This window comes from Pipistrellus kuhlii, unplaced genomic scaffold, assembly GCF_014108245.1.
Source record: "Pipistrellus kuhlii isolate mPipKuh1 unplaced genomic scaffold, mPipKuh1.p scaffold_m20_p_11, whole genome shotgun sequence".
NCBI lineage: Eukaryota > Metazoa > Chordata > Mammalia > Chiroptera > Vespertilionidae > Pipistrellus > Pipistrellus kuhlii.
The window spans coordinates 47,676,302-47,700,431 of NW_023425416.1; the positions used below are offsets into that span (position 1 = coordinate 47,676,302).

At 44.3% G+C, this 24,130-nt stretch overlaps 1 protein-coding gene and 1 long non-coding RNA gene across 6 annotated transcripts; one reads left to right on the forward strand and one right to left on the reverse strand.

The window, feature by feature from the left end:
- Positions 1–3: 3 nt before the first annotated feature.
- Positions 4–23,954, forward strand: LOC118715560 (zinc finger protein 660). Of its 4 annotated transcripts, XM_045579466.1 has the most exons (7): positions 4–101; positions 1,534–2,050; positions 5,423–5,591; positions 7,464–7,555; positions 8,583–8,709; positions 9,550–10,287; positions 13,636–13,845. In XM_045579466.1, exons 2-7 carry the CDS (start codon positions 1,652–1,654, stop codon positions 13,725–13,727), a joined length of 1,617 nt encoding a protein of 538 aa, XP_045435422.1. In that variant the 5' UTR covers positions 4–101; positions 1,534–1,651; the 3' UTR covers positions 13,728–13,845. The 4 variants fall into 4 exon arrangements, with proteins under 4 accessions (XP_045435422.1, XP_036287927.2, XP_045435421.1 ...); XM_036432034.2 differs by lacking the exon at positions 13,636–13,845 and having other exon boundaries at positions 9,550–11,083; XM_045579465.1 differs by lacking the exons at positions 7,464–7,555; positions 8,583–8,709; positions 13,636–13,845 and having other exon boundaries at positions 9,550–11,083.
- LOC118715561 lies at positions 11,020–11,690 on the reverse strand. 2 transcript variants are annotated; one of them, XR_006741163.1, is made up of 2 exons: positions 11,550–11,690; positions 11,020–11,331 (listed from the first exon to the last, which is right to left on the reverse strand). It is a non-coding gene; the product is annotated as an uncharacterized LOC118715561 (long non-coding RNA). The 2 variants fall into 2 exon arrangements; XR_006741164.1 differs by having other exon boundaries at positions 11,020–11,341.
- Positions 23,955–24,130: the final 176 nt, after the last annotated feature.

The following is a 24,130-nucleotide window of genomic DNA, read 5'->3' on the forward strand; positions in this document are numbered from 1 at the left end:
TTCCCGGAGGACCGGAAGTGGGTCCTCTCGCTTCCGGCTCGGCCATTGTTTTTTCGCTTCTGCCGGTAACCAGGGTCTTGTGCGCCGCAGCGGAACTCCCAGTGAGTGGACCGGGGGCGGGGAACGAGGGGCCGCCCGGGGAGGGGGACGGGGGGCCTCCCGGGGCGGGGGGGACGGGAGGCCGCCCGGGGCGGGGGGGCCGCCCGGGGCGGGGGGGACGGGGGGGCCTTCCGGGGCGGGGCGGGACGGGGGGCCGCCCGGGGCGGGGGGGCCGCCCGAGGAGGCGGACGGGGGGGGCGCCGCCCGGGCCGGGGTCGTTAGCCTGGAGTCGCGGCCGCCCACAGCCCGAGTCGGCCACGCTGGCCAGGCCCATGCTTCGCCCCGCGGCCGGCGGTGCCATCCCTGTGGCGCCCAGAAGCACCCTCCTCTTTGTCGCATTCCCCTGACCAGCGGTGCCGCCCCGGAGCCGGGCCCTGCGGGTGAGCGATGCACAAGGCAGACGAGGCCAGGGGCTTGGCGTCCCGGACGCCTGGTCGAGCGCAAAGTGCAGATAAGGCGAAGCTTCAGAAGTCGGTCAGACGCCGAACGGGGATTTCAAACGTGGAGTGTGACTTGTTCACGCAAAATCCAGATAAGATAAGCTGCTGAGCACTCGGAGCAGTAGAGGAAATGGGAAAAGGCCATGCTTTATGTATGGGCTCCAGGAGTTCACAGGTTATTTTCGTCGTTTACAAAGAAATTGAGACCTAGAGAGAAGTTGCTTACCCAGGATACCCAGTGGCAGAATTGGAATTGGAAGCAGAGCACAGATGCCCTAGTTGCCACTAAAGTGCGGATTTTCAAAGTTTTACCCTAATATAAACTGAATAAAACTTTTCCTCCTATTTCAGTGTTAGCTAAATGAACCACATTCATTCGTTTACCATTATAAAACATGCACTAAATATGAGTTAAATAATAACTTAGTGATTTTTTTCTTTCTTTTTTTAAACATATTTTATTGATTTTTTACAGAGAGGAAGAGAGAGGGATAGAGAGTTAGAAACATCGGTGAGAGAGAAACATCGATCAGCTGCCTCTTGCACACCCCCTACTGAGGATGTTCCCACAACCAAGGTACATGCCCTTGACCGGAATCGAACCCGGGACCTTTCAGTCTGCAGACCGACGCTCTATCCACTGAGCCAAACCGGTTTCGGCAACTTAGTGTTTTCTTGTGTGCCCTTTGAATCATCTTGCATTTTCCACATTTGAAGATCATTGTTATCTTTCCAAGCTGGGTACTGGGGGAGAGCGGTAGAGAGTATGGCTAGAACAGAGGTTTAAGACTGTTGTGAAGGGCCGAGAGTGCTAAGTGTAGATATTTAGGTTTTATCTTCTAGGAAGCCACTGAAAGTTTAAGAAGGTAAGTCACGTGGAAGGATGCTTAGACCGCCCCGGTTGTGCGCTCGCTCTTTTTCTGGAGCTTTGTGGAGGGTCTGTTATCGGCCTGAATACTTCAAGGACTTTGATTTCTCTCTTATGTTTCTGTAGGTGACAATCCTCTCACCCTAGACCCCAACTTTGAAAAACAGTTCCTGGGACCTAAATTATAGACCATCGTTTTAATCAGACAAACTGCTGCTGGAACAAGCTTCTCTTGGGGGTCACAATGGCCACCCCAGGCAGGGAAGCTTTACGCCTCATCCCAGGGAGTGCTGTGCTCCAGAAGCAGGAGCCAGGGAGCCAGACCTGGGGGCCAGGCTGCAGTCTCCAGAAGAACCACCCTCCCGTTTGTGAAATTTTCCGGCTGCACTTCAGGCAGCTGTACTACCACGAGATGTCTGGGCCCCAGGAGGCGCTGAGCCGGCTCCGGGAGCTCTGCCGCTGGTGGCTGATGCCAGAGGTGCACACCAAGGAGCAGATCCTGGAGCTGCTGGTGCTGGAGCAGTTCCTGAGCATCCTGCCCGGCCAGCTCCGGACCTGGGTGCAGCTGCACCACCCCAAGAGTGGCGAGGAAGCCGTGGCCGTGGTGGAGGATTTCCAGAGACACGTCAGTGGATCAGGAAAGGCAAGTAGCTGGCATCTACAATAGAACCATTCTCTAATGCTTCGGTTAGCTGGGGAGTAGGCGTTCTCTATTCCTTAGGCCCTAGGCTAAGTAGAGGACCTGCACATTGGTTAGATGCCGGAACACTGTGAGCAGGGGTAAATCTCAGGTATGCTGATAACATGGGTCCCTATTTCTTCACTTCTTTTGCTTTAAGCAGAAAAAAATGCTCCCTCTATTAAAGTTCAATCTTCTTTATCCAGGGAGCCTCAGAAAAAAGAGACTATGGCCCAGCGTCAACCAATGAACCAGGAGTTCATGGTTCGATTCCCAGTCAGGACACATGCTTGGGTTGCGGGCTTGATCCCCAGTGTGGGGTGTGCAGGAGGCAGCCGATCAATGATTCTCATTAATGTTTCTCTCTCTCTCCCTCTCCCTTCCTTTCTGAAATCAATAAAAATATGAATTTTTAAAAAAGTGATGGAGTCACAAACCCAAGAGAATGACTAACAGTTGATAGGGCAGCTGAACCTAGGAGTGGAGTTTTTGGGTTCCATTTCTTACTCTGCCACTATTGTCAGCTTTCTGATGTGAAGACGAGAGCAGAGCCCTGCCTGATGTGCTCAGAGGTTGAAGTCTCAGCCCACACATCGACATCGACAGGTCTCGGATTTGATTCCCAGGCAAGGGCACGTACCTAGGTTGTAGATTCAATCCCTGACCCCCGTAGGGGTGTGTGCTGGAAGCAGCTAGTCCATGTGTTTCCCTCTCCCTCTCTCTCATTGTGTATAAAAATCCTCAGATAAGGATTAACAAAATAAAGACATAAGAGCATGGCTGTCTCTCCTAGCACAGGCTTATAATATGTATTTATGGCTAAACTAGAGGGCAGTGCATGACATTCGTGCACTGGGTGGGGGAGGGCCTTCTGCCCAGTCTGTACCCTCTCATAGTCTGGGACCCCTTCGGGGGATGCCAGACTCCAAGGAGGTGGGAGAGGCTCCTGCCACCACTGGCTGAGCAGTGCTCCTTGAGTGCAACAGAAGCTGTGAGCCTGGCTTCTGGCTGAGCAGTGCTCCCCTGGTGGGAGTGCACTGACCACCAAGGGGCAGCTCCTGCATTGAGCATCTGCCCCCTGGTGGTCAGTGCACATCATAGCTACTGGTCATTTGGTCCTTTTGCATATTAGCCTTTTATTATATAAGATGAATAAGCAAATTTCTCTTGGCAGTTTGGCATGGGGCAATTAAGGAATGTCAGGGCAGATCAGATGCTTACCAGGAGGGAGCATGTGCATGTGTGCACATTGGGGCTGGAAAAGGTTGAAAAGGTATCCTTGAAGGGCTGCAGAATCATGCAACTTGAAAAATGCTTTTATATTCTTTTAGCTCCTAGGAGGCTTACAAAATATGAAAATAGTAATCATTATCTCCATTTGACAAGTGATATGAGCACAGAGAGGTTAATTGACTCATCTAAGATGAAAGAGCTAGTAGGTGTTCCCTTTGACCCTGAGACTTAGCCAACATGTGGTTATTGCTGATTACCACCAAGTGTGGGAACTAGACTTTGCCAGCTCCTTTGGTTCTAAGCCCCTAGCTATCCCCTAGTGTCTTGCTGTGGAATGCCATCTTAGAATGAAAATTGGGATGGGGATTGCATGCCTGGGGAAAAAGGAAATTTATGAGTCCTAGATAGTGAACAGGAAGTGTGCCAAGGTTTAATTGCTGGTGAATTACAAGGTTTTGTTGTCCCAGTGCAATTAAGGTCCATCTTCTGCCAGTTCCTAGAGCTGCTTTATTTAAGAGCTGTAACTCCCACTCAGCTATTGTGCTCAGTGGTTGAGCTTTGGCCCATGTACAAGAGATCACCGGTTCGATTCCTGGTAAAGGCATGTGCCAGGTTTCAGGCTCAATCCCCAATAGGGGACATGCAGGAGGCAGCCAATCGTTATTAATTCTCTCCCATCGATGTTTCTCTTCCTCTCTAAAATCAATAAAAAATATATTTTAAAAGAGAACTGTAACTCCCATTTATAAGATCTGCCCAGTGCAGAACCTAGTCACCACAGTCCCCAGGAGCCTCCTGTCTCACACACTGGAGAGAGATACCGGAAAGAAGCAAGTTCCCTCCCATCAGCAGATGTATCGATAACCCAATTGAGCAAGTCCATTATGGTTTATCAAAGGAGCAGTTATATTCTTCTTCTGATGTACTGTGTATATGCAGAGTGAATGAGCTTATAAACGTGATTTATTTAGATGTTTTAGGTTTTATGTTCCAAATGCTGGTAAAAATAGTAATCATGAGATTGTGAGGAGCTGGAAAGAAAAGGTCCTATGCTTTGAGATATTCTTAAAGTCTCTAAAAATTGATGTTATCTGGATCTATTTGACTTCTTACGATAAACTATTGAGGAAGTTCCTATTGAAAACTGAGTTTGCATATAATCCTGGGCCCAGCATTGTTCTAGGAGCTAGTGGTCAAGACAAAAAGCTTTTGTTTCATTGGGGAGACATATACGATAAAGGTGTAAATAAGGTAATATAGAGATTAACAACATGCAATAGGAAATATAATCAGGTAGTTGGAGAGAGTGACTGTCTTTGCTTTGTCAGTGTGGTCAGGGATGGTTTCTCTGAAGAGGAGGTACTTTTGCGGAGAGAAATGGGAAAAGCTCTTTTGAGGTTTGTCAGCCACTGTTGTGGGGATATTGCTTCAGCTGTCAGCCTCAGAAGTGTTATTTGTGCACATACAGATATACACAGCTGTCATTCTTGAATTTTTTGGTACTTCTGTTTGGTCTCTTCTATAGGCTTAGGTCCTAGGGAGTGTACTGAATTGCTCTCCTGCCTCCTTTTCCTAGATGATTTTTAAAAAATATATATTTATTGATTTTTTTTTTTTTTACAGAGAGGAAGAGAGAGGGAGAGTTAGAAACTTCGATGAGAGAGAATCATCGATCAGCTGCCTCTTACACACCCCCTACTGGGGATGTGCCCACAACCAAGGTATATGCCCTTGACCGGAATCGAACCCAGACCTTCCAGTCCGCAGGCCGATGCTCTATCCATCGAGCCAAACCGGTTTCGGCATCCTAGATGATTCTTAAATCAATTTGTGTCTAAGGAACTGACACAGAGGGAAAGTGGTTATATAATATAATCTGATCTTTAAGCTTCTAATAGGAAGTCAACAGAAGGATGAGATTAAAGGGTGCAGATACTGCTTAGACAGTTCCTTCCCCTAGTAGGCTATACTGGTGGGGCTGGAAAGATACTCTGGCTCTTTCTTCCTTTCCCTGGCTTTCTTTCCTGGGTGCTTTTTAGAGGTTTTGGAGTCTGTACCTTCAGGGATTGTCTCTTGAACCCAATTATATTTCCTTGTCTCTAGGTTTCAGCTCCAGCACAGAAACAGGAATTGCATTTGGAGGAGATGACAGCCTTGAGTGCAACAGAAGAATCTCTTTCTACATCACTCCTCAGTAACGGTGCAGCCCCTGGAGCCCGCTTGGGGCCTCCTCATGTCGCAGGGGCATACTGCCTCCCCAATGGGCACTCTGGTACGTTCCTCTCCAGCTCTGGCATCACACCTCTCTTCTCTCTTCTGGAATCACTTTTCCTTCATCTCTACATCTCCACCTTATTGGAATCCTTTGCCCTGCCCTCTGTCTTCCTTTCATAGAGACTTTTTCTGTTCCTTTTGCTTATTCTTTAATCATTAATGTATTTAGCAAGTTTTTGTCATGGCATAGGCACTGTTGGCAGCAGAGATAGTATGTAGTATACCGTCACTGTGCTTTCCAAGAGCCATTTAGTTACCTACTAGGCAGAGAGTCGGTCATGGTATAAGAGCCAATCTCATAAGAGACATGAGTGATATGTATTCTCAGGCATTTGATGCCATCACAAATGAGCAATGTGGACATTGTTAATTGTAAGCAAGATCATGTGGACATTGTTAATGGTGATCTGGGGTGGGTAGGGGATGGATGCTTCATGAATGAGATAGCAGTAGTGTTGGAAAGTGGAAAATCAAGGAGAAATTTTTCTTTAATATATTTTTAATGATTTCAGAGAGGAAGGGCGAGGGAGAGGAAAAAAAAACATCAATGAGGAGAGAGAATTATTGCTTGGCTGCCTTCTGAATGCCCTACACTAGGGATTGAGCCCACAACCTGGGCTTGTGCCCTTGGCCAGAATAGAACCCGGGGCCCTTTAGTCCACAGACTGATGCTCTACCCACTGAGCAAAACTGGCTAGGGCTTGAGAAACTTTAGGGAGGAGGACACCTAGTAGAGAATATAAACAGACTGAAGTGGTTAATCCTTAGACCCTAGGGTCAAGGAGGGCTGCATTTGAGAGCCTAGGGTTTGTTTGTACAAGGCCTTAGAGTTAAGGGTAAGAAGTTTAGGACAATTACTCTGGCAAATGTGAGCATACTGATCCAAAGGGTAGGCCAGTGTTGGGAAGCTTTAGTAGGAGACTAGTGTAGGAGAATAGATGTGAGGTGATTATTGCCTGAGCGAGTTGAATGTAGTGGAAAGTGATAGATTCAACAGGCACTGTGAAGGGAAAATCCATGGGGTTAGAGAGAAGAGGGGCAATGAGAGGGTTTTGGACAATGTCTGGAATCATTGACAGAACTTAGGAAAGGAAGATATTAAGAACACACAGTTGAGATACTGAACTTAAGAATTCTGGGGCAGCAAATGAAATGTCCAAGCAACTGGAAGCTTGTGAACAGGGTCTAGGAAAGAACTGAGAACTTAAGAGCACAATTAGAACAGTGAGAGTTGGTGAGATCTCTGACAGAGAGAAAAGGAAAGCAATACCGTCTGTGCTTCTGGAGTGTCCAAATGAGAGGGCGGACAAGGAAGAGAATGGGGGGCCAGAGATCTAAGGGAGAAATCAGGTGAGGCTGGTTCTAGGGAAGCCATGTGGAGAGGAAGTCGTCAGAAGTATAGCTTCCTGCCGAGACCAGTTTGGCTCAGTGGATAGAGCATCGGCCTGCGGATTGAAAGGTCCCAGGTTTGATTCTGGTCAAGGGCATGTACCTGGTTGCAGGCACATCCCCAGTAGGGGGTGTGCAAGAGGCAGCTGATGGATGATTCTCTCTCATCGATGTTTCTGACTCTCTCTCTTCCTCTCTGTAAAAAATCAATAAAATATATTAAAAAAAAAAAAAAAAAAGTATAGCTTCCTTATGAGAGGTTGAAGAGAACGAGGACTGGCAGATCAGTTTTCAGTTTGACCAGGGTCCTGCTACTTCACTCTCCTTGGAGAATTCACAGCACACTTAGGATACTGGGTGGACAAGGGGTGAAAAACTGTGTGGAGTTGCCTGGGTCTTCTTGAATCCCACTCAGTGGGATACTGACCTTATTAAAGCCAAGGGCAGGGCTTGTCCACTCATAATTTCTTTCCTCCTCCAGCTCATTGTGCTTCCCCAGTGTCTTCCCTTCCCCAAGTGAGGAACATAGGAGACCAAGCAGCAGAAACTGTGCTTCAGATGGTCAGGCCCCAGGTGAGCTTGGTTCTGTCTGTCTTTTATGAGTTCCTGAGTCTGAGGCCCAGAATACCGGTAGCTAGAGCAGTGGTTCCCAACATGGGACACAGGGGTCAATTTAATTTTTAAGGGGGGACAATTTGAGAATGAGTTATTAACAGTGATTTTTTTTGCATTTCTTATGGCCCTACAGACTTTAGAGTATATAAATATGTGTTGTGACATATTTATGCATTGCAGTTCTCTCATATATGTTTTATGAAACTTTGCTTTTGTTAAATCCTCACTTGAAGATATTTTCCATTGATTTTAGAGATATTGGAAGAGAGAGGGACAGAGAAATATCAATGTGAGAGAAACACATTGATTAGTTGCTACCTGCATGAGCCCCGACTAGGGCCCAGACTAGGGAGGCACCTGCAACTGAGGCGCATACCCTTGACCAGAATTGAACCTGGGACCCTACAGTCTGCTCTATCCACTGAGCCAAACTGGCTGATTGCTATTTTTTCATATCACTTTATATTATTACTTTTTAACAATTTCTTAGTGATTTCTTTTTCAGTACTTCAGCTATTCTTTTCTTTGATTTTTCTCTTTCATGGATGCCTTGTTCTTTGGAAGCTTGTTTAGACCAAGTTAATGGCTTTTTTAGGCTTTCTCGACGTGAATAAGAGTTCATTTTTAAAAAAATAAGAATTATATGTCACATGATGGGCATTAGGATTTTAGAGATGCTTAAGTGGGTCATGACCAAAGAAGGGTTGGGAACCACTGAGCTAGAGCTTATCTCAGAGGCACTGGATCATTCTGAAACTGCTCCTCTGGCTTCCAACCTTCTTGCTTCCCTTGGAGCGTGGTGCCACTTCCTGAGTTCATGGACTCTCTCTGGCCCTGAACCTGTCCTTTTAGATGTGTCATCCCAGCTTCTTCCTCCTTCACCTCTTTGCCCACCGGGGCTTTTACCGTGTGCTCTTGGTATCTCTGATGACTCCACCCTTCAGGGTGGGAATATCTCTTGAGCAATAGAAACTTGTCATTGTAGGGGTCTGCAGTGTACAAGTTCCTGTCTGTGGACTACACTGAACAGAAGTTGGAAGACCCGTCACTGAGTCAGAGAGCCACGAACCAGAACATCATGCTGGAAACGGACTGCAGCATGGCCTCACTGGGTAATGACTTTGTGTCCCTGGAACTTAGCATCTGCTTCCTTCACATTTTCTTCGCTCAATTTTTTCTTTTTAAACTCTATTATGAAAAATTACAACAGACAAAACAGAACACTACAATGAACCTCTCTGAGTGCATCACCCAGCATGAACAGTTTTCAACATTCTCTTTACCTAATAATGGATTGAGCTAGGGTGATGTAGTTAGAGTTTGTATTTATAAGGATTAGAGAGCATTCAAGTTATTGTATGTGATGAGTTATGTTACTTACAATAAGGCTAAAGGGATAGGAAATCTGTACAAACTGACCAGCTAGACCAAACTTTGGAAAGCAGGACCTCATTGAGAATGAGGAGCCTAGGAGCCTGAGCAACAAAAGGAAATGAGTTTTTACACTGTGTTGAATTAGGGGCATAACACAGCTGGCTCCCTACATATCTCCTCCATCTAATATCCATTGTTTTCATTGAATCTTTTCTCCCCTCATGGCTCCTTCTCAATTAGACTGTTCCCAGTTGCTTTCTGGTTGCTGTGGCTCCTAATGGCTTGCCTTTTCCCAATGTATCATTTCAGCTTTGGTCTCTGATCTTTCACTTTTCCTCCTTATTTAATGTGTTGGCTCAGTATCTCTCTGTCCTGATAGATTTTTATCCATCTTCCTGCACTGACTTTTCCCCTTTTGTCCATGAAGAAAAATTTGAGCTATTTCTGATTTTTTTCTCTTGTTCTCAATTTGTTACTTTATTCCTTATGTGAAGGCTTTTTCAGGTAAATAGACTCCTGATGATACTTTTTCCTCAATAGCATAAGAAATGCTTTTTTCTTATTTCTTTCTAAATCAGGTAAGACTCAGATGGAAAATTCAGAGTTGCCTCCAAAGCAGGAAATTTCCAAAGGAACAGAGTCACCCGATGGGACATCAGGAGGCCTGAATGGGATGGCTCCTGGGGGACCAGAAGCTGGAAATGCCTGTGAAGAAATTTTAATAAAGCTAGAAGCACAACCCTCAGAGGAGGAAGGGAGCAGACTAGAAAGTGGTTTACTGGAAAGAACATGTGAGGATGAAAACAAATCTACAGAAGATGGATGTGATGACTATAAGGATCTTGGGGAACACAAGAATCTGTCTTGTAGTCCTACAGAATTTCAAGTTTTGAAGGCACAAAAATTCTATCAATGTGATGAATGTGGCAGAACTTTCAATAGAAGTACACACCTCACTAACCATCAGAGAATCCACACTGGAGAAAAGCCCTTTGTATGTAATGAGTGTGGCAAGGCCTTTAGGCAGACGTCTCAGCTCATGGCTCATCTCAGAACCCACACAGGGGAAAAGCCCTATGAATGCAGCAAGTGTGAAAAGACCTATCGACACATGTCCAATCTCATTCAACACCAGAGATTCCATAATGGAGAGAAACCGTATAAATGTAATGAATGTGGGAAAGCTTACAGTGTGAGTTACAAACTCTATGACCACCTAAGAACCCATACGGGGGAGAAGCCTTATGAATGCATTAAGTGTGGAGCGGCCTTTTCTCGGAATACATATCTTCTCCGACACCAAGCACTTCACACTGGTAAGAAACCTTACAATTGCAACGAGTGTGGGAAAGGTTTATCTTCTAAAAGAGATCTTATTGACCATCAGAGAATTCACACTGGAGAAAAGCCTTTTGAGTGCAATGAGTGTGGCAAGGCCTTTCGTCAGAATAGTAACCTTATTCGACATCAGAGACTTCACACAGGTGAAAAGCCCTATAAATGCAATGAGTGTGGCAGATCCTTCGGTCGAAAGTCACACCTCATTGCACATCAGAGAATTCACACCGGGGAGAAGCCCTATGAATGTATTGAGTGTGGAAAAGCCTTCAGTCAGCTCTCTACTCTTAATCACCACTATCGAACTCACACTCGAGAGAAGCTCTGAGGTTTGGCCTCATCAGGTTCTTAGGTGTAAGTTTCTAAAAGACAGAGCAAGGAACTTTGAATTAAGCTTTCTTTATAAGAAGGATGTTTACCCTGATTCCCTCTTGGAACCATTCATCAAAGTGAGCTATTCCCTAAACGCTGTCTGTTGGGTTGTGAATGTGGAGAGTGGGAGGAACAATGCAGTCCTCCACTATTGGAAAGTGTGGCTACACCTTCCTTTTACTTGCTGGGTTTTCCTCCCTCCCTCCCTTCTTCCCTCCTTCCTTCCTTCCTTCCTTGTTTCCCTCTCTTCTTTTTTCCTTCCTTCCTCTCTTTCTTCTCTTTCTCTTTCTTTCAACTGTTTAGAAATGTATCTCATTTCTTCAGTATGCACCCCATGATCATATCATGCTTTTCAAGAACAGAGATTATATCTTTCTTATTCTATTCCACCTCTCCTATTTTTTTTTTGTTTTGTTTTTTCCCCCCAAAATATATTTTATTGATTTTTTTACAGAGAGGAAGGGAGAGAAATAGAAAGTTAGAAACATCTATCAGCCATCTCCTGTACACCCGCCACTGGGGATGTCCCCGCAACCAAGGTACATGCCCTTGACCAGAATCGAACCTGGGACCTTTCAGTCCGCAGGCTGACGCTCTATCCATTGAGCCAAACCAGCTTCGGCCCAACTCTCCTATTTTATAAAGTTACTCTCCAAGACACTGATTCATTCTTTTTTTTTTAATGAAATATATTTTATTGATTTTTTACAGAGAAGAAGGGAGAGGGATAGAGATCTAGAAACATCGATGAGAGAGAAACATCCACCAGCTGCCTCTTGCACACCCCCTACTGGGGATGTGCCCGAAACCAAGGTACATGTCCTTGACCGGAATCGAACACGGGGCCTTTCAATCTGAAGGTCGACACATGATTCATTCTTTACTTTCTCTTGCCTATATACCTCCTTACCTGCTTATTTTGTTGTGTTAATCCTCATCAGGGGAAATTTTTCTGTTGACTTATTTAAGAGGAAGGGAGCAAACAAGTGAGAAACATGAATGATGAGAGAATCGTGGATTGGCTGCCTCTGTACATCTCCCACTGGGGATCGAGCCCACAACTCGGGCATGTGTCCTGACTGGAACTGAACCTGGAACCCTTCAGTCTGCAGGTTGATGCTCTATTCACTGAGCCAAACTGGCCAGGGCCTTACCTTTTTTTTGTTTACTTTTTAAACTTCTCCAGTCTAGATCCCGTCACTAGTATTCCCTTCTCAGAAAACCTTTTCTTTTTCCTATTTGCTGATCTATGTTCCTCATAATCTTCCAGATCAATCTCCTTTCTAGATCCCTTCAGATCCAGCTCATCTGTGAAAGACTTCTGCGGACGCTTCATTCCTTTTACTCATTTGACCTCAGTACTTTAAATTAGTTGCTGCTTTAATGTGCAACTGTTGTTAATTTGCCTTTTAAATTATTCTCAACTTAATCCTTACGGGTATACATTCATGTCAATTTATTGTAGGTTCTTTGAGGTTGGGTATGGCAAATATTTCTTTTAGCATATAGAAAATAATTTTCATATACGAGTTAACAAATAATATTTAAAAAACTTACTCTCCAATTGAACCATCTTTAAATTGGGCACAATCTACCTACCCCTCTCCACCACCAGACTAGAAGCTTTTCGAGATGGAGGTGGCATCTCATCATAGACTATCACATACAAAGACCTCATATCCTCTTGTACCCCTGGAAATCTTACTGTTACTTCATTGTTAGTTTCTGATATATATTCTGTAGTGTATATGAAGTTTCCTTCCATTCCTGTCTTTAGAAGAAGCAATGTAGAATTGTAGTTAAGGACTCATATTTTGTGCCTTGAACTTGAAGTTCAATCATGAAACCACTTTCGTTGGAGTGTGATCCTGAGCAAGTCACTTGGTTTCCTTGTATCTCAGTTCTTCCATGTATAAATGAAGCAACCTCACAGTGATGTTAGGATAAAATTAGTTCATAAGTGTAAGGCACTTAACAGTGCTTGGCACATAATACACACTATAGTAATTACTGTATTATTTTTTTTATTAGAATGGCTGCTAAGTTCTATCACGTTTTAAAAGAAATCTATTCGTGTAACTTGATGGGTCATATCATTTATTTTTGTAATAATTCTTGACAAGTTTCCAAATAAATGAAGTTTCTTTGCACTTTTGGTATAAAACATTTGTTTGTGGTGATTTTTTAAAAAGTACAGAACTGGATGAAATTTATTAATGTTTCGTTGGCTTTGCAAAGTATTTTGAAAGAGTTTGCATAATGTAGGAATTAACTCTTATTTAAGGGTAAAAATAATGGTGTAATCCATTCTTGGGGAGGAGTGAATTGGGAGGGACAAATTAGCAACATTTTGATTTCTTCAGTGATTGCGCTGTTTAGATTTCTACCTCTTTGTTAATTTTTGGTAAGATATATCAGGTTGTCAAATGATGGCATGAAGTTTGACCTAGTATTCTATAAATTGTAAAGCAATATACATTGCAGTAGTATGTCCCATGCACTTTTACACTTTTTTTTTAAAATCCTCACCCAAGGATTTCTTCCCATTGATTTTTAGGGAGAGTAGAAGAGAGAGGGAAAGACAGAGAAACATCGATGTGAGAGAAACACAATTGGTTGCCTTCTGCAGGAGTCTAACCAAGGTTCGTTTCCTTGATTGGAAGCGAACTCAGGTCCTCAAGCCCACACTCTATCCACCAAGTCAAACCTGCTAGGGGTCTTTTACCCTTTTGAAGTTTCCTCTCATTGTTTCTTATACTTTGAGAGAGACAGCCTCGAACAGATGGAGTTCCCCAAGAGAAGTGTGCTACATCCAAAAGCCGGTATGGTCAGAAATGTGTGCCCTCCCCTCCTTCCGCTCATGTGTCACCGTTCCACTGCCATCTCCCTCTTCCTCCCCTTACTTGCTACCAAGTTCTATGTCTTCATTGATTATTGTCTCCCCTGACTTGCAGGTAAGCTCCATGGAGCAGCGAGTTCATTTCCTTCTCTCCTGTACTGGATCCGCAGAACCTGGAACACTGACATAGTAGGCCCCCCAAAGTAATTTTTATATGCTGCTGACAAACAGTCTCCTAGCTTTGAGACCCAAAGGCGCGGGATCTGTAGAAAGAAAGATGACTTTCCGGCTTGGCAGCCAGAGCAGAGCTGCAGGGACTGCAGGGAGCCTCAGTTCCAGGCGCGCCCCCTGGCCGCCCAGTAGCTTGGCTCCTCCCCGCTCCCTGCCCAAATCTCTTTCTCAGGCTCCACCCCTCCCAGGGTCCTCCTCCCATTGGCTGAGCCCTCCAAGTCCTTTCGTCCTCCCAGCCAATAGGAGGGCAAAGCTCGGATGGGAGGCGGGGCCAGAGCGCTGGCTCACGGACTGCCTGGCGAAGGGACAAAGGACTCCAGCCTCCCAGAGGGTTGGGGTGCGAGTTAGTGGGGTGTCGATGACGTAATTCTTTCTGCGCTTTATTCCACGACGTGAGCTTTCGGCGAGGGGTATGTGGCAGCCTGGCGTGGGGGTCCGGGGGGGGGGGGCTGGGTTCTGGGAGTGTGTGTTTGCGGGAGACCCCGGCCCGTGGCGGAGACTGGGGTGCAGCAGCTCAAGGGTCGTCGTGAGCCTCCTCCTCCCCTCGTTGGGCACTTTCCCTTTGTTTTGGGTTTCGTCCCAAGCTGGGCGAGGTTGCCCGCTCGGACCTGGCTACAGGTACTGGCAGAACTGTGTCATCCCCCACTCCCATGGCCAGTGGGCCGCCAGGTAACAGCGGTCGAAGCCAGCCCAGGCTCCCAAAGGAGCCAGAACCTTGAGTGTTTGACTTAGGTCTCCCATCCGTCCCCCTGAGTTCCTGTGAGGAAACGGACCCAGAGGGGAAGGCAGAGTCTTGCCCAGGGTTACTACTCATTCACCCATTTAACAAATACTAGCACCTACCCAAGAATGCCAGCTCCTGGGTTTCGGTTGTGTACAAGGCAGAGAGAGCTACATTCTAGTAGGGAAGAAACGGAACAAGCTTGAGGACTTAGAAGCAGAGTCTGGGAATCTGGAGCGGGGGAAAAACACACACGTTGAGGCCTGGTGATCCTAAGAGATGGGTAGTTATTTTAAAAATCTCCCTCTAGCATCCTTTCAAAACCATATTATTGCTTCTGTCTCTAAAGGCATTTGACTCAGCAAAGATCCTCTCTCTTCTCCCTTCTGCAAACTTTTCTTGGAAAGCTGAAGTGCAGAGAACTTCTCAGTGGAAGGCACTTTGCATGGAGAGGAGACTTTTGCATGTAAAAGGAGCAGCTGAAAGGGAGTGACCATGGTGTGATGGACACAGAAGGCTTGTCTCTCACTAGTCATGTGACCATGGACAAATCATTCAACCTCTGGATGCTTCATTTCCTCATCTTTTAAATTAGAGGCCCAGGACATGAAATTCATGCACTTGGGGGGTGGTCTCATCCTGGCCCAGGCCTTCTAGCAGTCTGGGAGCCCTGGGAGGATGTCCGACTGATGGGTTAGTGGGCCTAAGCCATTGTTTGGGCATCCTTAGCATTGCCACCACTGCCGCTCCCCTGTGGGAGCACACTGACCACGAGGGGGCAGCTCCTGCAATGAGTGTCTGCCCCCTGGGGATCATTCCGCCATTCGGTCATTTGCATATTAGCCTTTTATTATGTAGAATAGGAATGATCATCCTTACTGACTACTGCTTCCTAGGAAGGGGAGTACCCAGGGAGGGGACACTGCCCTGAGTGTCCACTTGGAGTACAGCACTCAGAGAACTCAGTCATTTCTATCTGTTTACCGTGATTCAGGACCCCATTAGGAACTTCCTCACCAACCCAAGGAGGAGAACAGGCAATGTCTGTGCTGGGTACACCCCCTGAGTGAAGCCCTTCTCTCTTGGGCAAGTGAGGCCTATACTGTGAAACTAGTTCATCTGGGGACAGGAATCTTGTCTGCTAGAAAATGTGTGGATCAGAGCTGAAAGGGAGCGTATCTGGATGACTAGGAGAGAGAGAGATAGAGAGAGAGAGAGAGGGGAGGGGAGGGGAGGGGAGGGGAGGGAAGGGACAAGTGTGCTTGTATGGGGAAGAGGGCCCTCTGGACCTCGAGTCGTAGAGTTTGGCGATGGGAGTAAGGAGGAAGGGTGATGTAATAGAACTCAAATTTGTCAGGAGACTTGGTCTTGAGTCCCAGCTCCACGCTAAGTTCTAGTTTCCCCAAATCTACATTTTGATAAAAGGCTAAGTGGCCTGTGGGGTTCCTTCCAGCTCTGACATCCTGAGAATCTCTGAGTAGTTGGACTAGGTCAGTGGTCAGCAAACCACGGCTCGTGAGCCACATGCAGCTCTTTGGCCCCTTGAGTGTGGCTCTTCCACAAAATACCACAGCCTGGGTGAGTCTATTTTGAAGAAGTGGCGTTAGAAGAAGTTTAAGTTTAAAAAATTTGGCTCTCAAAAAAATTTTCAATCATTGTACAATTGATATTGGCTCTGTTGGCTAATGAGTTTGCCGACCACTGGACTAGGTCAATCTCTTAGGGAATTTAGTCCCTTCGTTGGCCCTGTTGAGACAGAAGTGCCAAGAATGCAAATACACCGCCATGGTGTTCAAACAATATGGAGCACAAGAGGGATGAACCAGGCAGAGGAGGGGTGGTGAAGGTCATGTGTGGAGGATGTACATCTCACCATTCCTACCTTAGATGGAATTGGACAGAGTCCTGAACTTGTTTAGCTGAATCTTTCAAATCACACAACATTTACCGAGCCCTCCTTATGCCAGGCTCTGGGTGGGAGCCACATGAGAATGTTAGGAGGGACACAGACATACACAAGTAGTGACAGTATTAGACAACTCTAGTTTATATTGGTTTTGTTGCATTTTCTGAAGTACAGAAATTGTTTTATGGTCAGATCTATCAGTTTCCTGGTATGCCATTAGCCTTTGTTTTATGCTTAGGGCTTAGGCCTTTCCCTAAGAGTGAATAGTCCCTGTTACTTATTTTCTTTTCTTTTTTTTTCTTTCTTTCTTCCTTTTAACTTTCACATTTTACTCACCTGGTTCTCTGGAATTTATTTTCAAGTGTTGCCTCTTATTCGTCACTCTATTGCAGTGAATCAGTAACCAAGCACCATGTGACCACTGCTCAGAGGGACCTGAACAGGAAGATTATCCTGGCAAATTGAAGGAATACAACCTCCCTAGGTAAGAGAGTACAACGATCTGTCCACTGAGCTGGGACCCTGCCCATCGTGGGTTCCTTGTAAAAGGTGGTCCTGCTGAAACCGGTTTGGCTTAATGGATAGAGCGTCGGCTTGGGGACTGAAAGCTTCCGGGTTCAATTCCGGTCAAGGGCATGTACCTTGGTTACGGGCATATCCCCAGTAGGGGGTGTGCAAGAGGCAGCTGATCGATGACTCATCGATGTTTCTACTCTCTATCTCTCTCCCTTCCTCTCTGTACAAAATCAATAAAATATATTGTTTTAAAAAGAAAGAAAAGGTGGTCTTGAGATTAGAACTCTCACCCCTCAGTCTCAGGGAGTTGTGGGTCAGAGATTTGTGGGGACTCATTGGTCCTCATCCATTTGCTGGTTATCTTGAGACTGTGCTTGTGTGCACAGCTGCCTGGATACCCTTAATGTTCTGCTGGCCCTCTGGCCTCATCTGCCCCTCCTTCTACTTCTCCAGTCAAGACCACCGCCCTCGTTCCTGGGGATTCCAGGACTCCTAAGGGCATTTCCCATGCAGCGGGTTGAGGACAGATAGGTTTTCTTTTGATATAACTTCCTCAAACTAGTTCTCCCTCATCTCCTGACAAGTCTTGCTTCCTTGATAGATCTAGGTCCCTCCGAACCACCATGGGCTTCAGTACAGCACATTGCATTTTCTCTTTCTTTCTACCTGCCCTTCCAACTAAGATCTCCATCATAGCAAGTTTATACATTTTTGTGACTGTTGTTGTCTGATCATTCTCCAATTTGCATTCCTGACATATTCCTCCTCGTCTCAAAAGGGTTTTCCCACATCCCTGTTTCTCTTAGTGTTGCTACCATTCAGACCTAGATCTGATGACCTTGAACTCTTTCCTTCAGTCATCCTCTAATTCTGTCTGACTTGTGTGTATGCTTTCCTGTAACGGCTGGACTTCATTGTTCTCTGATCCTGTCATTTTCCTAGCCTAGGACCTCACTGTCTCATTTGTGTGTTCATTTCTTCAACAAATATTTACCAGGCACCCAGAAAGTGGCAGGCCCCTAATGGTCCCCCATAGTGCATTCTAAGGTTGCCTCCCAACTCATTTCCTTTCCTCTTTCCTTCTTTTTTTCATCTTTCATCCATCTGGGCTAATCTTCCTAAAGTATTTTTTTTCTAATTTCATTTTTGGGTAGCACGATACAAAATTTATCATACATACTGGGATACTTTTGTGGAGTGGGGAAAGAAAATCAAAGGTAGGCTTCATTCCCTCTGTTCAGAATATGTTTCCTATTGACCATCAAATCATATCCAAAATTTTCCCCTCATAATTTCAGTGTTCTGGCTGGTATCATTTCAGGCAACTTGATTCTTTAATTCCTTCACTTATTCATTCAACTACAACAACAAATTTTCAGTGCTTGCTAGGTGCTAAGAATACATTGGTGAACAAAATGAACAGAAATCGTGCCTTCATGAAGCTTCATGTAATAGTATAATCTCCCATTTATTTCTGACTACACTGTCCCTGTCTAAACATTAAGAAAAGAATTCCTTGTCCTCCGGGACTCAGCCAAAGTTTAGCCTTTTTTTTAAAAATCCTTACCCAAGGATATTTTTCCATTAATTTTTAGAGAGTGTAAGGCTGAGAGAAATATCGGATGTGAGAGAAACACATCAATTGGTTTCTCCTGCATGTGCCCTGATCAGGGCCCAAGCTGGGAAGGAGCCTGCAACCAAGCTACATGTCCTTGACCAGAATCAAACCTGGGACTTTTCAGTCCGCAGGCCAATGCTCTATCCACTGAGCCAAACCTGCTAGGGCCAAAGTTTAGCCTTTGTAAAGCACCTTTTCCCAAGCATTTTAAGCATCCTAGTAATCAGTCCCTCCTCTGGCTCCCTACATCTCCTGATTGGTGACTTTGTAGGTTTATAGTTCGCTCTCTTATTGGTTTGTCATTTACTCTATTATAAGCTCCTTAAATATAGATATAGTTCATACTTTTTTTTTTTTTTATTCTGCTCGGGCTGTCGTTAGAAAATACCACAGCCTGGGTGGTTTAAACACTAGACATTTATTTTCTCACAGTATTGGAGGCTGGAGGTCCAAGATCAAGGTGACCAGCTGATTTGGTTTCTGGTGGGGACACTTCCTGGCTTGCAGATGGCTACCTTCTTGCTGTGTGGTCACATGTTTTCCTCATTTTGTGCCTTGGAGGGGAGGGGTAGAAGTGCAAGTGAAATTGCGCTCATAGGTCTTCCTATAAAGATACACTAGTCCTATCAGATCAGGGCCCCACCCTTATGGCCTCATTTTACCTGAATTACCTTCTTAGAGGTCTCTTCTCCAAATATACTAATAGTTACCTTATGATTAGGGCTTCAACATATGAATTTGGGAGAACACATTCAGTGATTAACAGTCTTTTGCTGGGGGGCATTCAATAATGGTCTTTATTGCTTTGTGACAGAGCTGTGTAAATATCTGGCTATTAACATTTTCCCTGGCTGCCCCTCTCCAGAAGGCTGGAGACTGATCTTTTTCATAGCAGCCTTTAAGGATAGAATAGTTACTGTACTAGCTAAATGGGGAGCTTGGGATCAGCAAGACACCTGGGAAGATTAAATAGCAATGTGGAAAAATGCTTTAAAAAGTTAAGTGGAAGAAGTAAGTTGCAAAATTATATTTATACTATACTTATAACTATATAAATATGATTATAGACAAGGCTGGGAAGGAACATAGTAAAAGGAAAATTAGTCATGTTAGTATCATGAAGTCATTTTTCAGTTTTCTTTTATGACCCAACCTCCTCTAGCTTTGAGGTCTGCTAGGATTACATATACGTTTAGGGTTTCACATCAAACATGTAGGGAGGTAGAGAGGGCACAGGGGGATAAATGGTAATGGAAGGAAACTTGACTTGAGGTGGTGAACATACAATACAATATACAAATGACGTATTATAGAATGGTACACCTGAAACCTATATGATTTTATTAACCAATGTCACCCCAATAAATTCAATAAAAATGAAAAACAAAAATCTGTAGGGAAATTCCTGATCATTCCTGGTTTTATGATCAGCCCCTCTTGATTGTCCTATCCCTTACTTTCACCCTTTTACCATCTGTAGAAACTTTATCATAATGCCATACAAGGAGGCCATATGAGATCCCCCCCCCCCCCCCCCCCCCCCCCGCTGTGCTTTAACTAATACTCTTCAGCTTTTCAGGTTCACCCAGTAAGACTCAGTCTGTCAGAGTGATAACTTGGAGCAAAGTAGACCGACTGAATTTGCACATACAGCTGGATCCAGTTATGGACCAGGCCTGCAGAGTAAGGCTATGATGTGACTTGATTTCAATATTTCAAGAATTAAATTACTCCTTATCAAGACAGAGTCCCAGATAGACAGATGCCTATTATCTGGATTAGAGCAAAAGTGACATCTTCGGCATACCCTAAGACAGAATCCTTGAGAAACTAATTATTTTGTGCCAGCCACTGTATCACTGGCACTGGGGGCATAGGTCAACAAGAACTAAAAGCCAAAATGATCTGAAGATTAGTCGTTTGAGTTACTGAACTAAGGATATTTCAGTTCGTTTTCTCTTGGGCCTAGATTAGGAGTTAGACGGCTCCAATGCTGGGACTAGAACATGGGACAGGAAGAAACCAGGTTGGATTCTATACCACTCATTGCTCATCCTGTTGCTGGGCCTATTGGTCCATAAGCCTTCACCTTGGCCTCTATATCTAACCTCATTTTCTCATCTTTTTTTTTTTCTTTTTTTTTTTTAAATCAGTTCCCCTTGCCTTTGAAGACTAACTCTTCCATGTGAGACACTATGGTCTACCACATCTTGTTATCCTTGGACAGTCCTCCTTCCACTAATATGGAGAACAGGTGACATGTTGGATTTCTTTTTCTTCTGTCAGATGGTGCAACTGGGAATGAGGAGGTATTGATCCCAAAGGGTTATTCCTGAAATAAATCAGAATTTCATGCATTCCAGAGAATTCCACAGAGATATTGCTAAGGAAGTCAAAATTTAGAAAGCTCCACTGAACAGGAAGAGAAGACTCGGAAGGCCATCGGGATGCTCTAAGCAAGAGAAAATGAGGAGAAACACGAGAAGCTTCAAACACAAGGCAGTTAAAGACAATAAGATACTTCTAGAAGTGAATGACCAAGAATCTGAAAAAGATGGTAGTCAGTGCTCTGAGCCTGCAACAACCAACAGAATTAAGGCCGAAAAGAGACAGTATGTATGTACTGAGTGTGGGAGAGCCTTTAGTCAGAGTGCAAACCTTACAGTGCATGGGCGAATTCACACAGGAGAGAAACCCTTTAAGTGTAAGGAATGTGGAAAAGCCTTCAGTCACAGCTCCAACCTTGTCGTCCATCGGCGAATCCACACTGGACTGAAGCCCTACACGTGCAGTGAATGCGGGAAATCTTTCAGTGGTAAGTCCCACCTCATTCGCCACCAGGGAATCCACAGCGGGGAAAAGACTTATGAATGTAAGGAGTGTGGGAAAGCTTTTAGTCAGAGTTCAGGTCTCATTTCACATCACAGAGTACACACTGGGGAGAAGCCCTACACGTGTATCCAGTGCGGGAAAGCCTTTAGCCGGAGCTCAAACCTTACCCAACATGAGAGAATGCACAAAGGGAAAAAAGTCTACAAATGTAAGGAGTGTGGGAAAACATGTGTGTCTGATACAAAGATCATGGACCATCAGAGAATTCACACAGGGGAGAAGTCTTATGAATGTGATGAGTGTGGAAAAGCTTTCATCTTAAAAAAGACCCTTCATGAACATCAGAGACTTCATCGAAGAGAGAAACCTTACAAGTGTAAGGAGTGTGGGAAAGCTTTTACTTCTAACCGAAACCTGATTGATCACCAGAGAGTTCACACGGGAGAGAAACCCTATAAATGTAATGAATGTGGGAAAACATTCAGGCAGACTTCTCAAGTTATTCTACATTTGAGAACCCACACTAAGGAGAAACCTTATAAATGCAGTGAGTGTGGGAAAGCCTATCGTTATAGCTCACAACTTATTCAACACCAGAGAAAACATACTGAGGAGACAGAGACCTCATAAGTAACATATATTGTTGGTAGGAGGACTAATTGCTACTTCTCAGAAAAGTTTTTCAGTATCATCAACCTTAACTCTATTTCTGAGAATCCATAAAAGGAAAGTAGTCAGAAATAGAAACGGATTAGCAGTAGAGAAATTCATACCAGCAAGGTATATAATTGAAGGGAGAAAACTAGTGGGTTTTTTTTAATGGTTACAGGGTTTAAATGAATGATACAGTCTATCCATAGAGTGGTTTTGCAGCCATTGTAAAGATTTGTGAAAGAATATTTAATGCCATGGGGGAAATGATTTGGATAAAGTGGAAGATAAAAGAAAAAAAACAATGAAATATGATCTAAATTATAAGCAAAACAAAACACATCTATGCATAGGGGAAAAGTGGAAATTAATGCCAAACTAAAATCTTAACAGTGATTATCTCTGGGTGATAGGCTTAGAAATGATTTCTATTTTCTTCTTTATACTTTACTGTATTTTTTAGATTTTCTACAGTGAGAATGTACTAGTTTTATATTTAGGGGAAAGTATGGTATTTTAAAAATGCGATTAGTACTTGCCCATTTTCACTAAATAGTGTTAGGCAAGGTGCATGGAACATAGACTCTAAAATCCACACACTGCCATGTGGTAGCAGTGCAACCATGAGCAAGCCACTTCCTTTCAGAGCCTTTTTCCTGTTCAGTAAAAGCATAAACACCAGTCCTTGGCCTTTTTTCAGCTTTACGACAAGCTGACTTTATAGTTGTTAATAAAATGTATATCCATTTACACAGTTAGGTTATTAGAACGCAGCAAACATTTACTATATCCTCCCCTCTCACAGTTGTAGATGGATCAACAGATAACAGATCTGCCAAGGCTCCATCTGCTCAACATGTCTACAAAACCAGCAAGACATGTCCTTACGAAACTGAAACAATTGCAGGTCCAAAAGCTTTCAAGAGATAGCGTAATCATCCGAGCAGGGGAAGATGCATTCACATGTTATGTAGAGTTTAGTAGCTAACAGTGTAGACTTTGGCATTGGAGACACGTGTTCTGTTGCCAAATTGACACACTAGCTTGGCTTCAGATGTATCTGTAAGAAGGGACTGACTGCCTGCCTCACAGGGTTGTCGTATTCAATGAGAGAATAATGCATGTAAGTGTGACCAGCTCGGCATGTGGTAAATGATGATTGCTTAAGTATAGGACGTTGGAGCAGTGTTTCAGGTGTAAAACACTTAGCAAGAGAGTTCCAGAAGAGTTTTCCCCAGGGTGGCATTTAGGATATTTTCAGGTGTAAAGAGCCTTTGACTGGAATTGAATCTGGGATCTTTTGATCTGCAGGCTGACGCTCTATCCACTGAGCCAAACCGGCTAGGGGTGGCTTTTCATAAGATCGTGTCTTACAGATAATTTTATTATAGAATAGTCCCTCCTTGCATAATTACTCAAAGCAAAGTTTGGAGGGTCTGGAACAGATTGCTGCATTCAGGGGATGGGACAGAATCCTTGGGAATATGAAGAGGCATTATTTTTAGCCACAGGCATCTTGGTTGTGTAGAATTGTTCTTGTGTGGAATAGAAATATATATGTTTCTTTTTTTTTAGAGAGAGGAAGGGAGAGGGATAGAGAGATAGAAACATCAATGAGAGAGAAATACTGATTGGCTGCTTCCTGCACTCCCCTCTGACTGGGGATTAAGCCCAGAACCCAAGCATGTGTCCTGACCTGGAATCGAACTTGCAACCTCCTTGTTCATGGGTCAGTGCTCAACCACTGTACCACACTGGCCAGGCACATATGCTTCTTTTTGTTTGTGAGAAAAAGTGTGAAAGTCTCTTCTTTCAGGTCCTGTATCTACGTCCTGATTAAAGGGAAATATGAAAGATTCTTGCAAAGAGAGGGGAGTGTCTCCCTAGGCTTAGAGATACTTTTCACTGATGGTGTGTACTGTGTCAGGTCTCACTTGGAACTGAGAAGAAAACTGAAACCAAAAGGAGCATTAAATAGCTGAGTAATTCTGTTGAATCTAAATCCCAGAAGACTAAATTTTAACTCTGTGGCCTCCGCCACAGACTTCATTGTTTTTTAATTGAATATAGATAAAATAGTATCCTCATATTATTAGATTATTTTAGAAACTAGACTTTTTAATTACCTCTGAAGT